General features: G+C 37.2%; 1 protein-coding gene across 1 annotated transcript; it reads right to left on the reverse strand.

Moving 5' to 3' along the window:
- Nucleotides 1–2401: 2401 nt before the first annotated feature.
- Nucleotides 2402–16210, reverse strand: LOC120107602 (E3 ubiquitin-protein ligase UPL6-like). The gene is made up of 6 exons (XM_039120948.1): nt 15983–16210; nt 15667–15826; nt 9857–9954; nt 9628–9755; nt 5115–5225; nt 2402–2466 (listed from the first exon to the last, which is right to left on the reverse strand). Exons 2-6 carry the CDS (start codon nt 15823–15825, stop codon nt 2456–2458), a joined length of 507 nt encoding a protein of 168 aa, XP_038976876.1. The 5' UTR covers nt 15826; nt 15983–16210; the 3' UTR covers nt 2402–2455.
- Nucleotides 16211–17044: the final 834 nt, after the last annotated feature.

Genomic DNA, 17044 nt, shown 5'->3' on the forward strand with positions numbered 1-17044 from the left:
TCAACTTCTTCTTAACAATTTGTAAGGTTTTTGGTGAGCCATAAAACCAACGGTGTAGGTTTGTTGGTGAACCCGTAAACCAACGGTGTAGGTTTGTTGGTGAGCCCGTAACTAACATAGGTTTTTGGTGATCCCGAAAAACCAAAGTGTAAAGTTTTGGATTGTGAGCCCGAAAAACAATCCAACTGTATCCGCGGATTATAGTGAATTTCCAAGGGGTCGCTTGGGGAGTGGACGTAGGTGCATAGAGAGCACCGACCACTATACTTCTTGTTGTTTGTATTGTGTATTGTTCTAACTTCACTACTTGCACTTAATCTATATTATAATCACTCACTCATCAATTAACATAATTAAGGAATCGAAAATCAAGAAAAACCAATTCACCCCCTCCCCTCTTGTCTGTCACTTGGGCAACAGTTAGTTATAGAATTCCAACCAATGTGCACATCAAGCATTTGAAGTACTCCGAAGCCAGTGCTGATGGAAATGTTCTTAAAGTTGTTGAAATGATGAACATGTAAATTGCAAATAGCATTTAAGGACTGGGTCATCACAAATAACTATAACAAAGGGTCACATAAAATATCCTTTTTACAACTTCTGACTGACAATTTGTGATACCTGATAATTTTAAAATATGATAATTACCAATGGTGATGAATATGAAGTTTCCACAAATGCTCACCCTAAGTGAATGAGCAAATGAAATTTTCAGCTGCCAATAATCAACAATGGTTCATGAACCACGCTACAGACTATATTTTATCAGATAGCATGCACTCATAATTGAACCAAGTGTAATGGCGCCTTAATTTTGGGGGCTGGTCAAAAGTATGCAAATAAATTAATAAATAACTTCCCAGCCGCACTAATTCATTAAATACATTGTTTCACCGATGTCCAAGTTGACCATTAACAGCAATAGCAAGGTCCTGTTCAATTAATTAGTAGCCAAAATTGTTCAAGAAGTTAATTCAAATATACTCCATGTTTCTTTTCCTCTATGACAAGTCTGTTCAATTAACTAGTGGCCATATTATTTGAGAGGTTCATGAACTTAAAAGTTCTCCTTTCTCCACGATATTCCCTTTCACTTGCATGTTTCACTTTTCAACAGCAAAGCATATAACAATGCAATTACCTGTGAATACATTGTTCTTACAAAATGGATGAGAATGCATTATGTTTGGGATATACTTTAATCTGAATGTGAAGCAACATATGAAATTTAGTGTTTCCTTCAATGGTCATAAAGACAACAAGGTTAATGATATACAAAGAAAATTGGTCTTCTTATATCATGTACAAAAATACAGCAACTCAATGATAAAAGCCCAGTCAAAAGTGTTTAAAACAAATTCCAGAAGGTCACGAACCCTTACCGTATTAAAAGCACAGTTTCTTTCAGACAAAGAACACCAGCAGCTTCAAGTAATTCCAACAGGCAGCATAACCAGGATATTCAAGTGATGCATCATTCGGGAGGACACTAAATGACGAGGAAATGATGCCATTTGGTGATATAATATTTGCCTAGTCCCTGGTTGAAAAAACCTGAAAGGCCAACAGCTTAATCACGTAAAACACTTGATATAAGACCAATGTACCAACTAGTGTAATATTGGTAAGCAAAATGCATGCCTTCTTTATGCTATTCAAGACAATCACTAGCAATAGTGAGCTTGATAAACTTCATATGTACAATTAACACTAACTTACACACCCCATAATTAACACTATTTTTCAGTTTTACGAAATTCAAAATTTACGTATAGAATACTTTTTAAGTTTGGGATTGTTCAGGAATAATTTAATACCAATAGCACAAGATGAAATTTTAACATGGAAGGATTTTGTTAACATTCATCCAACCTTGATGGCCCTAATTCCTTCCAAAACTTTTACTGATAGAAGAGCCTATATGCATCCACACGGGTGTTCTGAAAATTCCTCCTTGAAGTATGATAGGTGATGCCATAGAAAGGAATGGTAGATTTGTGAGGAAAACCCATCGTGGATCAACACTTGAACAACAACATGGATGTGACCAGCATGTGAAGCATGAGGATAAGAACATGCTCCAAGGAAGATGCACTTCCACGAGACTCTGGAGTATTCAATTTTGCTGCAATAAAGACTCTTCTATCAGGAAGAGAATAGCAGGAGCAGACAGAGACAGCACTGCACATGTCGGTCTATTTTCTTTCTTGTGCATGATATGTCCTAAACATCTTGACGTTATTTTGAAACATGCAATTTTGCAAATAATTTAAAATAAAATTCTTACCACACCAGCTAGAACCATGCCACGCAACAAAGAGAAACTTTTCTCTGCGGAGATAATCAATACTTTGCAGACCCATGGAAGTTCAGGATTTATTAAACAAGCCACTGTTTTACAAGATGATTGTTGGCATAGCAGAATACTTGGACGGCATCAGAATTTGATTTTTCAAATGAATCCTATGAAAGGAAACAAAATAAAGATCAGGTATTGCAACGATTCACATACAAAGGGGCTTACATGTAGACATGTCATTTGAGATAGCTCTAGTGACAAGACAATTAACAGTGTACCCAAAAGCACAACTTCAGGAACAATTGTTAATATAACGACACTCAAGAATGCATCAGTTTAAAGAGAGTTTAAAATGCCAACAATTCTGCAGATATTTTGGGCATAGCATGGTAAATATATGGAGACCAACACTATGCATGTACATGCCTGCACGTCTTCGCACATGCTTTTATCAAAGAGGTGGACTGTATAGGTCTTGTTTTTTCCCACTTTTCAAGGAAAGAAACCCAATCTCACCCCAAAGACAGGAAGGCCCTGACTCGAATTTGTTGGACTCGAGGCTTCCCATTATTATAGAGAAATTAGGCAAGAGGTTGAACAGAAACAACCAATTCCATTTTTAAGTCAGAAATGTGAAATTAGCTTCAAAATTCATCAAATTCCACCAATGGTTTATTTGAAAAGAACACTTATTTAAAAAATCTTCAAATTCATAATAAACTTAGCGACATCTCAATCCATATTGATAGCTTAAATACTTCTATTGAAATATCAATACTTAACTTTCATATTTTCGAGTTTGGCACATTTTAGAGGGACCAAGTTTAGCCGTTCGGTACCAGATCCCATATCAATACCATGTTGGACAGTATCAATACGCTTGTACGGGGTCGGTTCGGCATACGAGACTCCGCACGCATTCCATACTGATTCTCAATTCAGTATCGTATGGTACGGTACACTTGCCACGCCTGGTATGGCGAACCATGAGAGGGACTATCATAATTTCCAATGGTCTTTTCCTTGTACTTTGATATCCCCCCCCCCCAAACACGCCCACCACTTACAAAAGGAAAAAAAACACCTCTCCTCCCTTGTAACCCAATTCTAACCCCAAAATGTAGGGGTTGTATGTCTGTTTATTTGTTATTGATGCCACTCAATGTCACATTCAAATTGTGCAGCCCTTTTATCACAGGACAGCATCTTTGCATGCTTATTTATTGGTTCCATCTTTCATGTCACAATAACTATTTAAGCATATGATGCAGTTGTACTAGAATCTAGAATATCCTAAGAAGATGAAAGCTACCCTTCTAATGTGCTTCCTATTGAGCATTTCTTGTCTTGGTTGTACGATTCTTAGAACATATGGTTATCATTTTTGCAAGTTTCAAGAGTATCATATCAATTAGGTTATGTCAAGTGTTCACCATTTGTTATTTCAGTAATAACAAGCAAACAGTATTATGCAGATTGGAACTCCAACATATACTACAATCATCAAACATTATAGAATGTTGTGCTAGGACATTCAAGACTTCATTACCATTAACTGGATCAAATTTTCCTAAACAAATAGAATGTCCTTAACTATTTTTGAAGATTATACAATTATAATATCTAAATTTTGAATGTGTTAGGCTTTGCACAAAGGTACGTCATACCGTACCAAACCAGATGATGCGGGCATACCGTACTGTACTAGTTTGGTAATGGTATATAGTACGGAAGGCATACCAACACTCGGTACGCCAAACTGGCTGTCGATACCGACACGGTGACAGGTGGCACCGATACAAGGCCTGATACCGAGATGGCGTACTTTGTTTTGCATGCATTAATTTTCAATATTTTAAAAGCGATTGCAATATGCAAGTGGTCAAGGGACCACTTAGTGCCCATGCAACATGCAGGCTGCATAAGCGGTGCATATACGGTTACTATTTTAACTATTTCAAAATAAATATAATATATTAAGTACAATAAAAAGAACAATATGCTAATAATTTTCTTATGGACGAAAATAGCAACATTTGTAAGAATAACAACAAAAGACAATTCATGCTTATTATTTAGTATCAAATATCAAATAGCAGTAATTACAATAAACAACAATTAGCACTATTAATCCATAACAAGCCAACCTGAAACCATATCAAACCTAACCACCAGCTTGAACCCACTTCCCCACATGGCCCGCATAAGAGTAAGTTTATACAATATATATATATATAGCTCCTAAATGCTAATTGGCTCACATATGTACCTGTACAATATTAAGCAAGCAAGATATGCAACCATGCAGTGCTAAGTTGACCGACCTTGGTCCATATGTAATGTGACCGCATATACAACTGCATAGAGGCAATGCAGTGCAGTCAAGGAACCACATATACATATGCAGTATGCACCACATTTTAAGACTATTAATTTTGATTCAAAAGTCACACCAGAAAAATATTATGATGATCCCAAGACAACCTTATGAGGTTGTCACAGATATTAGGTGCAAAATCCCAACAGCAAAGATTGGGACTTGACTCAGTGACCACTATATTGAATGAAAGGATAACTTCAATACCACATCTTTTTTATGAGGATGATGACAATAAAGTTTTTTTCCCAATTATCTTTTCAATTATATCAATATAGAGGTTAGAATTACAAAGTTGAAGGACAAACATGTACTAGACCTCTCTCCAAATCTCACTTCTAAATGATTAAAAGACAGGGGAGCGAAAATTGAACATGCTCACCAATGCAAAGCCCAAGCAGCTATTTCAAAAACAACATGACACATGCAACTCACCTATTCTGGTATATTGCTTGCAGACAGATATACGCAAATTTTTTAACCCTATGCACCACAAGAGAATGTTTGAAGAGTAATCGAGGCCGGCAAAGAGACTTACAATACTCCCTGTAAACAAGTAAATCCCATATCAGAAATAACAAAAGATCCAACTAGAGCAAAGCAATCACTGCACGAATATTACAATCCAGCATAACATTGGATGAGAAGTTAACAAAAAGCAAAATACAAGGTATTGAACCACTATTAATAATTATTTAGCATGTCAAGGGAGAAAAAAAAAAAAGAAGTAAATGTCATTGAAATCAGGTACACCATACGAGTGAACACCTAAACATGTTATTGCTTAACAGAGATTTACGGAAGGAAGAGAAACAAGTAAAGAAAGCATGACAGAAAGAGATCACACACGACCAAAAAGCACAACAGGTAGCTGCCAAAACCAATTCCCACTGCACTGCCTCTATCCCCACTGTCAATCTCTTTTAAGTCTGGCATCCCGTATCTTTAGTAACTGTTACAAGCAACCCATCCACTCTCTTGGGAGGTGATTTAAATCTAAAGAACAAAGTTCAAGAATCCTTCATTATAAAAAGAAAGCAGCTAAGAGCAACTTTGACCAATAACCATTTAATACTTAACAAGATCACATTTTAATCACCCACCAACTCGACACTCATGTGACAGCATCTCTAAATTCTTGATCCTTTGAGAAAAGAGCACTTAATTTCCAATCAAGTCAACCTTTCAAAGATTTGGAGGAAGCATTAAGAACCTTCTCATGCTATATTATACAACATGCCACACTCCAAAACCTTGATATCTCTATAATTCCCAGCAAACCACCACCAGATTTCACTTCTTGACTACCGTTATATCAAGGTGAATTATTTAAACATGGTACTCAACATTTTCCAATCTTAAATTAAGATATTTCACCCTGATCGTTTAACTGTTTAAGACAACATTTTGTGGATTTATTACGAAAACTAGGAATGACAATGGGAGAAATAGTAAATAAAAGGAAGTACACTTATCACATATTTTACACTCAAAAGATGAAGAACCAAATCAGATAATTTAGGTATCTAGAACAAAGATTTCAGGGGACTGGCACAAAGTAGAAGATTTAAAATTATGCTAAAGAGCAAGAAAAAACAAGGAAAATGCATGAGACAGCATGACAAAAGTTGCAATAAAGAATCAGAAGCTCTGCCCAATCTGACATCCAATGCACACAATTTTTGTTATCTTTCCAACGAAGTCTCGTCAAACCACCCCTATTTTCGTCATCACTTTAGCTCTTTTTTTGAATGGAATCAACGTTTTAGCTCTTAGAAGCAATGATTGGCAAATAACTCCTCTGAATAATATATAGTTGGACTTGGACAGAAGCATACATTTATCATTTGGGGCAGATTTCATTGATGATGTGGTGCTTTCAACTAGAAAATTATGGTACTAAAGACAATCACACACTATAATGCAAAAATATAAAGGAAACTTTTGGGGGTAAAAAAAAGAAACTACTAAGTAGAAGAAGGTACGTGGAACATAAACAAGGCAGATTAAATGCCCTTATTGAAAATATTAGACAAGAGATGCTAATCTGGATGATTTTCCAATTAAACCTAACTAAAACCTGGATCTGTATTAGGGGCACATATAAAAATTTCTGAATAAGTGATTAAAAAGTCATGAGTGCAAAAGATTTCTTGCATACAAGAGGCAATTCTCGTCTCTGTGTTTCATCTTCCACGAACATTTTACAAGATATGAGAATATTGAGACAGCAAGCAAAACTTGGATCTATTTTCCCTTGAAAGAAATGCAAAATAGGATGTAATAATATTGCAATCCAAGTTAGATTCCATGCATGGTGTCAGAGCAGCAAATACAATATTCCAATATTAGATCCATAGCAGCAGCAACAGAGACAATGGAAGCATCATGTTCCCCCGGACCAGTATGGACTTGTCACCATCATTATGCTTTACTACATGTTTAACTCTTAATCAATTTGTCTTTCCTCCTTGACATCTCATGATGTTTTTGAAAATTTCACCATGTTTATTATTATATCACCAGTGTCCAAATTAATTACAAATTCAAGCTTAAAAATTGTTCTGCATATTTTATAGTCAAAAACAATAAAATTGGAATATAAATTAATCGGTATATTTTTTTTCATTTATCAGTATATACGCTCCATCCAAATCGTTGAGCACATGAATACATTTTTTTCTAAATTGACGACAAAAGTAAGAACAAGAGGAAGAAGAAGAAGATAAAGGGAGTAACATAGGCCTTTCATAGTTGAGGGCTAGATTTGCTCACGAGCTGGATGGCCTGCCCCGCCCATCCAAGCCCAGAGCTTTTTGAATGGGCCTAGGCCTAGATTTTAAGCTCGGCAAGCCGAGCCACGCCTAGATTTTAAGCTCGCCAAGCTGAGGCAAGCCGAGATTTTTAAGCTCGGCAAGCCGAGCCACGCCTGGATTTTAAGCTCGGCAGGCCAAGTCGGGCTAGGCTTGAAATATGGAGTCCGCCTGTTAAAAATGGGCCAGGTTCGAGTTTAGTTCAGCCCGCCCAAGCTCGGCTCAGCTTGAATCTTATATAATATATAATGTATACTTATGCCTTACGGATCCGAATTTAGTGACCAAAAAAATATTAATATCTCTCTTCCATGCACCAAACACTCCTTATGAACAACCATAAACACAAGTTCATGGCCCTTACCCATCCCTTTCAAATATTTAATCATTACAACCATTTTTATACTTTTAAAACTGAAAAAAAGGTCCAAGAAGCCCGATGCTAGGGACTGTGTTTGGCATTATTCTCTCTCTTTTTTTAAAAAAAATCTGGAAATAGGAATTCTATTTTTTTCAGATTTCTAACAAAAGAAAACATGTTTGATTCGCTCTCTTGTTTTTTCACAAGAAGGGCCGGCAAATGGTCGGTGATGAGAGAGAGGAAGCAGGGATGGGGCTGGCAACGTGGTCGAGGATAAGGGAGAGCGTTGACGCTCGGGGCAAAGAGGCAATCGAGGGAGTGAAAGAGGAAAAGGAAGTGCGGATGGGGCCGACGACATGGTCGGGGACAAGGGGATACTCGACATCAGGCAAAGAGATGGCAAGCAAGGCTCGGGATCGGTATGGTTGGGCAGGCGCAACAAGCCTGAGGGCGATATAGGCAGAAGAAAAGATGTTGAGAGGAGAAGGGTGAAAACTCACTTTTAAAAAAAACTAGAAGCGAAAATTTTTACTTTCACTTTTTCCAAAAATAATGGAAGTTGTTTAAAAAACAGAAATAGAAAATAGGATAACCAAACATATTTCTTTGCATTGGATTCCCATATCTCTATTTTTAAAAAAAAAAAGAAATAAGAGAAAAAGAAGTACCGAACAGACCCTAAGCCCGAGGCATGCCCGAAGCCCAAGTAAACACCGGGCCAGAAGGCCAAGACGGGCCAAGCTCACGCCTGGACTAGTTTCAGATTTTCAGTTATATCTTTTGGCTGAGCCTGGCCGAATCCAGCCCAGCCAGCCCATTAAACAGGTCTATGTAGGGCATGCCGTATTGCTTAAAAAAGTCCTTTAACAAATTTTAAAATTAATAAAATACCAAGAAAAATAAGTGTTTGATAACATCGACTAAAATTGGTCCTACAAGTATTAGTCAAAAAAATACTTCTACGAGATGCTAGAAAAACTAGCTTCTAGCTTCTTTTTGTGAGATTGCTTCATCTTTCAAATATGGTATGCCCATTGATAAAAATTAAAAAGTAGTGCATAAAATGTGATCACCAAACATCAGATATACCACAAGATACTTTTTGTTTAATAACATAAATAAAACTGGTTATTGACGATGACTTGTTAAAAGCAAAAGTAACACCAAGCATGTCCTTTAATGAAGAATCATATAGTTTGATAACAGGAGAGCAGCAAACTAGAACTGTATCTTATGTTCACTTTAAAAATCAAATTTACAACTTAATATCAAGAATCTAATAGTACCACGATGTGAATATCAAGGCTTTAAAAATGGTACTAGACAGTGTGCCAGTTTTTTGAGAAACCGGTATGGTACTAGGTACCAACCCATGATATAGGATAGTGTCTTTACCAACACATTCTGTACCATTGTGCTGGTTTTCTGCCAGAACAGTACTGTACCACTTGTACCATCCCGTTTTTGTGGTTTTAAGACCTCGGTGAATATACCTCCTAAATATAATAAAAGATGAGGAACATTGTGCACCATGCTGCTGCTTCTCCAGGCATACATGATAAGTAAAAGTAGAGAATATTTGAACCAGACAAGCTCAAACACAGGTCCATAGTTTGTGAGAGATGGCTCAAGATATGACAAGTGTTGTCCCAAGTTAAAACATGTGAAATGTGAAATTAACTAAGAATATTAGGCTCTACTTATCAAAATAAGGTATTCAACTAAAATGAAAGGAATCCTCATGCTAAATAGTAAATAAACCTGTTAGGCATACCATTATATCTAACATATTGGAGCAACATTTGGCATGCCTCCAGAAGGATGCTGACATCACCATTGTTGTTTGCAGTAAAGAAGAAAAGCATCTGGCGAAGAAACTCTGAATCGGGACCAAAACAATGCCTGGCTTGACAGAACAAAACACTAGAAAATGTTTGCAAGAAGAAAAAATGGAAAAGGAAGATAGTGATAAGAACTTAATTTGAAGATAAGAATCAACCTACCAATCTGCCTTTTGGCAATGGTCGCCAAATGTAAAGCAGAATTGTTCTCGCACCTTTGAACGTGCCATTTCAACAGCCTTCCTCCCTCTGAAGCATTTCTGCAGCTAATACTTAGTCAAGTTCCATATATTGCAAGCACAGGGGAAAGGAAGAGTGACAATGATGTCTTTTCTTATAATTACATATAAAAAATGTTGAAGCTGAGTCTTTGAAAAAAGTATCTCAAACACTCAATTCCATTATCTTCTGAAATGCAAATCCTACAAAAAAACATGACCATAAACAAAACCAAGAGATAAAGTTGCCAGTTTCACTAATAAGACAAAAAATTAATACCACCCCATTTCTGTAGGTACGATACCCAAAAACTTTCATTTAATCGTCAGACCAAAGGTATTACCCCTGTGTGGGCCACATGGACAGTTAACAAAATACGAATTATGCATGTAGTCATGCATAGAATATCTTAATTGGAGCATTCCACATTTTAGGGTTCAAAAAGGTACAGAATATGTAGTCACAATCATATTTTGCATGTTAACCGAATATGATGGATTTTCATAATCTAAAATCAATTCATCCTTGAGCATTGTTGTAGTATTTCTAAAACTGGGTAGAACTCACAAGATTATTGTTTTTTTACAATAAACTGCAATATTTTTTCAGTAGTGTGCACACACTTGAAATGAAGAGAATGGATACATGGGCCAGTTAACAGTAAACAGCTGGAGTGACACATGGCCAAAACCTGCTAGTAACTTCAAATCTCTATGTACCCATCCATCAGCCTGAGAATGTTCAAGAACAACACCACCAAGTCCAAATAGCTTGATAAAATTTCAACCAACAAGTGAGCAACCATTTCAGACTTCAAAACCAAATGAAGACGTTCAATCAACCTTGACCCCTTTCAAGTGATGCTACACCAAATGCAGATAGGACATGTTTATAGTATGTATGACAGCACAAAACTGTTGTGTACCCTTTCATTTTGCACTAACTTCTCCCCAAACAAAAGATTCCCTCAACAAACAGAGCAGTGCAGCAAACTCAAATTAAGGTTGATACTTTAGTTTTTTACAGATCTTTTGTTCATTAGATTTACAGACCCTTTATTCATTAGATTTTGGCTTGCCCTGCTGATTTCAGAACAAAAAATGAGAAATTTTCTAGAGTATTATAAAAAATGATAGTTTCAAAATTACATCATTTTGTGTCTGGATCCCAGCTATCACTTTTTAATACCATAAATAGCTTGCATTTTTTCTAGCATACTTAGAGGCTGTTTGAAACCCTGCAACAACAGATGCACTGTGACTGATTTGAGTTGCATGTGGCTGACTTTGATCTGTTTTGGGAGTCTGCAGCATTAGATGCAGCACTTTCTGTTTTCAGTTTCGATGACCACAGCTGAGGGTGATAAGTTCAAAGGAGTTGTTTGGTTGGATGTAACAGTGCTTCAAAGGAGCCTTTTTTCACTCGCCGCAATGCTCAGCTCACTACACTCCTTGGCCACACCAAAGAGGGCCAAGAAGCCCTCCCTTATCAGCAGCAAAATCCACACATAACCATACATGCCACAGCAGCCTTGTCATTCTTCCCTATTAGGGAGAGCTAGCATGCCCCCATTCCTCATGCTAATGACCTGGCACATCACCCAAAGCACAACATTGAAATCTTCCTCATAAGAGCCATAAAAGGAGTTGGTGAACAGGATCATCAACTACAAAAACAAAAGCACCCTCCATGCCCTACCAAGTATTGATCAATGCCTATCAGTTGCACCCCAACCCCCTCCCCTCCTTTTTCATGTCCTTGTACAGCAACAAGCATTGAAGCATGCTAGAATTGCTCGAGGTTCCCTGGAAGATGGCAATGATGCTAAGGATTCTCGAGGAGGCATGAGTATGATTTGGGCAATGATGAACCCTAACCATGGGCATTGAAACAAGCAAATAAGGTTGCTGAAACAGTCGAGGAGGTAACCACTAACAATGAAGGAGAAAAAGGTAGTGGCAATGGTGCAAGAATCGGGAAGGATAACAAAGGTGAGCTATAAGTGGAAGTTGGTGCTAAGGATGCAACGAAGCCTCTTGGCATAGATGCAAATGGCAATCTTAACAATGGCGATCTTTGGGATGGTGAAGCGAGCAACAAGATTAGGGTCAGTTGCACTAGAGAGGCTAGGTGAGCACGAGAAAAGACCAAGGAGGGGGCAAGAGGCAATGTAGGGAGCCAACAATGTCAAGGAAGTCGAGGAGAGGTTGAGGAGACTAGAAAGCCACTCGGAAGGGGCGTTGGGCATTGAAAGGAGAGGTCATCAAAGCTACGTGACTAAGTCCTCAAATCCTCTCCCAAGTGAAGAGGGGAGCGATAGAATCTCATCCAAGGTGCGAGCAGCATAAACTCCTATAGCTCAATAGACAGTCATTTTGACCACAAGTCAAGCTGTAACAGTTCGGTCCCAAGTTGCAACTAACCCAAGTCTCAACCTGCATCATGCAATCAAGTTACAGACCTCCAAATACCCAAGCTGAGCTACACTTGAAACAGAACTTGCAGGCAAATTCAGCTACAAGGATCCAAATAGCCACTTATACACTCCTAGTAGTAAGTAAAAAAGAAAAATTCAAAACCCTGGATGTAAACAACACGGCAAAAACTATTTATAATGTTGGCAATAAACAAGGTAACAAAACAAAAATCCCAACTTTAAAGAAATAATGAAGAAAATCTAATTCCTTTTCTAGAAGCAAAAGTATGTCCCTGTGTTTAACTAGTTCTCTCTGCATCATTTTTGTGATAGTAACACAAGAAGGAAAACTTAAAATCCCTGTTGTAAACAAATCAAGAAGAAAACCTAATTACAAATGGTAGGAAACAATAAAGGAAAAAAAGAAAAAAACCTAACTACAACAAACCCACATGCATTCTAGTTGTTCAATTGCTAGTCAATCCAAAAATCCGAAGCATCTATGATGATAAGATTTTCAATCTCATTGCACTTTGATAACCAAACCATAGACAAAGTTATAGCATAAACCATCATCCCTTCAAACATGGAAGTCTTTGCTCCACAAAACTGAATTTTATAACATTATTATATTATTTTTTATCATGAATTTATAGGCTTGTCACCAAAGTTTGCCGTCTCGGTACCGGACCCCGTATCAGTGCCACACTAGCACAATGTCGGTACAGTATAGTACGAAATTTTTTTAGCATACCAAATGTCGGTACGCCACTCGTACCGGGTACCAATACCGGTACAGTACGCCCTGCACCGTCCAGTTCGGACCGGTACAGCGTACCTTGCTTGTTACATTCAAATTAGTGAATCAAATATGTAGAAATATAAAAAAATTACATTTAGTCGATAATGCAAATGGAATGAATTAGACTTAATCATGCAATTTCAAAAAAATGAAGAAAAAGAAAAAAATCTATGGAAATTTAAAAGGGTAAATTTAATAGTGTCCAGTTCATTACTTGCCAATCAAAAAAAAAAGATCCAAACAGTTAGAAAATAAAATACTTAATCCTAAAGAAATTTAGCATTATTACACAATGGAGGTACCATGCCACACCACTTCATAATATATGATATATGCCATAATAAACAAGTAAAAGCACGATACAAAGATATGTGAGTCGATATCATGCATACAAATCTATGATGGTCCATATTGGTATGTTTGAATGCATCCACACTGAAACACATATTAACTTGCAATATTCCAAATGCATTGGAAAGAACCATTTTCTTTCCGCAGCCTCGACACACGATGAGGCATGTTATGGTACAAATATAGTACCATGCATTTAAAGTATCCATGTCTTAGGTGATAACGTACTATGTTAACCGATGATCAAGAAGGATGCAAAATGCAATATTCTGATCGTAGCATAAAGTTTGGATTCTTAGATATATATATCTCTATTAGAAGTCTTCTAATGTATTGTTTTTGAAACACATTGTTACCCTAATAACAATGCAATGATCCCACTTAATATGCATCCCATTTTCTGTTAGAATGACATGGTGAAAAGCTTTTGAGAACTCAAGGAAAAGAGAATGAAACCTTACTAGTAAAACTCCTTTCTTGAAGAAGAGAAAAACTTCGCGACCCATTTATTATCCACAAGGACAGAACAGATGCATTTGGTAATTTTTGTCAAGTCTTCAAAATATTACATTTAGATGGGCATCCAATTTCATCTAAGAAATGCAATTTTTGGTATCAATTACTAAACAACAACTTCAATTAGTTATTTAATGTTATTCCATATGAACTAGTTCAAAATGGCAACATCCTACTATTATAATTAGATTGATAGTAACAGTCATAAAAATTTACCTGAGCTACCCATGATCATAAGTCAAGAGCATGCATCATTTCTTTTCCAATTTCTGCTACCATTTATTTCATTGAATTTGGTGGCAATGCTTGTTCCTTGACTCTTTAATATATCTTAAACTAATACTCATTTTTATCCCTACTTCAGAAAAGGAACTTTTCAAAAACAACTTAAGTATAAAAGTATTATCCCACTAGTGTAGACTTCCACCAAAAACTTTCACTGTATAGTATGTCTCCAGTTAGGAAAGGACTCCCATCAAAAAAATTTCCCCAAATAATATGTTTCTTGGTTAGAAAATGCCGCGTACTTAATGATTAAATGATTTAATGACTAGCAACTGAACAACCAAGTTTAATTATATATTGGCTCCTCCAGACTATGCAATAAAATCATTTGTGGGTGTTGTGACAAGGATATGGAGAGATTTCTTCCCAAAATATACTTAATTTTGGAATTTGAATGCCCAGATAAAGGCTCAGAGGACTTGGGTAGCTCATGCTGTTTGCATCGACAAAATAGATTATTGAGAAATAAGTATAATCAAGCTCCAAGATATCTCGTACCATCAAACATCCTTCCACATCTTTCCGTTATGCTATACAATGAGCTAAAATACACCCATTATATTGTGTTTGCAGATATAATGATATGAATTGATAGGCAAAACAGAAGCAATGCCATGATGCATCATCATTTAGGCCCCATTTCGACAACCAACAAGCTAATCCATGTATCTTTTCTGATGTGATTGGGAGGGTGTAAGGAAACTGGGCAAGAAGCTGAAGAACTTGGACGGATTGATCCCAAAATCACCTTGTTAGATGGTTCTTGTGTTTTGAGAAACTCAGGATTGGGAAAATGACTGCCTCTGCCAATTCGATGCTGCAAATAACATTCGCACATGAAATATCTTGTGGCCAGAGTGACTGGAGCCAAAATTTACCCTGAAAATTTTGGATAACCATGTATAACTGAAAAATCTTAAATTGATGAACCATGTTAATGAGAAAGTCTAGGGAAAGTCCATCAACTGTGCCAAATCATCGTATTCTAGGGATTTGATATATCCGTATAAGCGAAGTATGCTCCTCCTTAACCAATTCTATTCTGCTCCTATGCTCAGCTTAGCCACACAAAAGTTGCTATATATCATAATACCAATGTCTCAAGCACAAGCAAACTCAGACTGACAACCATAACCCCATCATATCAAAGCATTTATAACTGTCTTTACTGTCCACCTCTTACCCCATAGATGCTCCCGAAGTGAAAAACTATAAACCTTATAAACCTTAAAACTAGCCAAATGTAATTTGAAAAGCCAATCTTAACCACTCAGTTCCAAGATATAGCGTTCCAGCCAGCGAGAATTGAATATTTACATGAAACGTTCATACTCAGCATCAAATAAGAACAACTCACAGAGAAATAAAATGTCGCCTACTAACCTGGATCTTGACAGCCGCGTTGGACTGCTGCCGTAACCCTAACCGGCGCTTCCTTTCGAGCCGCGTCTGGTCCAATAGCATCTGCCGATCCCTCTCCTTCGAGCTCCGTCCCCCCAAGTCCACTCTCTTCCGAATGGATGCATCCCCCGAGAAGAACATCCTTCAATAAATTCGCAAAAAAAAATAAAAATCACCAAAAAAAATCATCAACAAAACAAAAATATAGCTATTCCACACGGATTTCTTGCAAAAAAAGGTCAGATTCCTCGCTAAGACATCAAGAAAACGCCCGATTGCATTCGGGATCGAATCAAACCTGGAATCCGGGGGGTTGATCTCTTCTCTAGGGGTAAAAGATATCACGGGAGCGATTCTGAAGCGGAGATCCCTTCGTTTCGCTGGCGAAATCGGACGATAGAAAACGGGAGAAGGTGGGGAGCGAGTCCCCAGTAGAGAGGCGGTGCCCGGCTTTTTCCAAGAAACTAGAAGCCGGTGAGTTCCAGGGGTCCCGGTTTATACCGACGGGTTTCAGGGGAATGCCCCAGGGCTGAGATTTCTTGAAATGACTTGGTTTTTTTTTATGTTCAGGTGGAGAATGACGGTAATGCCCTTAGAGGCGGCCACGTGTTCGTGGAATCATGTCGGTCCAGAAATTTTCCGCGGCCGGACCCACTCGATTCGATTTCGAGTCCGAGAATTGGACCTGGACCGGACCTGTCGGTCGGAGACAACAGACCTGGTTCGATACTTCCAAAAAGAAAATGCCGGGAATCCAATCACCGAATACAGGCTTAAAAAATAATAATAATTAAAAATGAAAGGGACTTATAAGCAATGGTGACTAAAAGGTGGGTTAGCCCTCCTTGAATACTTCAATCCAATGGTGAAAGCCCTGATGAAATCAGTATTTGAATTCTAGGTCATTTGATAGCATGCCAAAATGAGTGCCTCGTTCACTTATCCTGATTATTTAGAAAAAGTGCTCAACAGAAAACAAAATGATATTTAATTTTTCTTGAGTCTGTTTGGTTTCAAATAGTAGGATCAAAATTTAGGGAACTTTATTATTGTAAACGTCTATATTGTGTAGGTTTAATCTAGGAACTTTTAGATGATCCAGAAAATTAAAAACAAAAAAAAGGCATGATGTGTGTTTTGGACTGCATCTATTACATACATGGTCTATTGTGAAAAACAAAAGAATTTGAATTTATAGTAAGGACTATTATATGCTCCAAATGGTTACTACTTGGTTTTTGGATTATAATTGTTACAAGCATGGTCTTGTAGTCATTGTATAAAAATATGATTTTGAGCCTTAATCTAATTAATGAATTACAAAAGAACATGTTGCTAAATTTTCCTTTTTGTATTCTAC

This window comes from Phoenix dactylifera, chromosome 1, assembly GCF_009389715.1.
Source record: "Phoenix dactylifera cultivar Barhee BC4 chromosome 1, palm_55x_up_171113_PBpolish2nd_filt_p, whole genome shotgun sequence".
NCBI classification, from domain to species: Eukaryota; Viridiplantae; Streptophyta; class Magnoliopsida; order Arecales; family Arecaceae; genus Phoenix; species Phoenix dactylifera.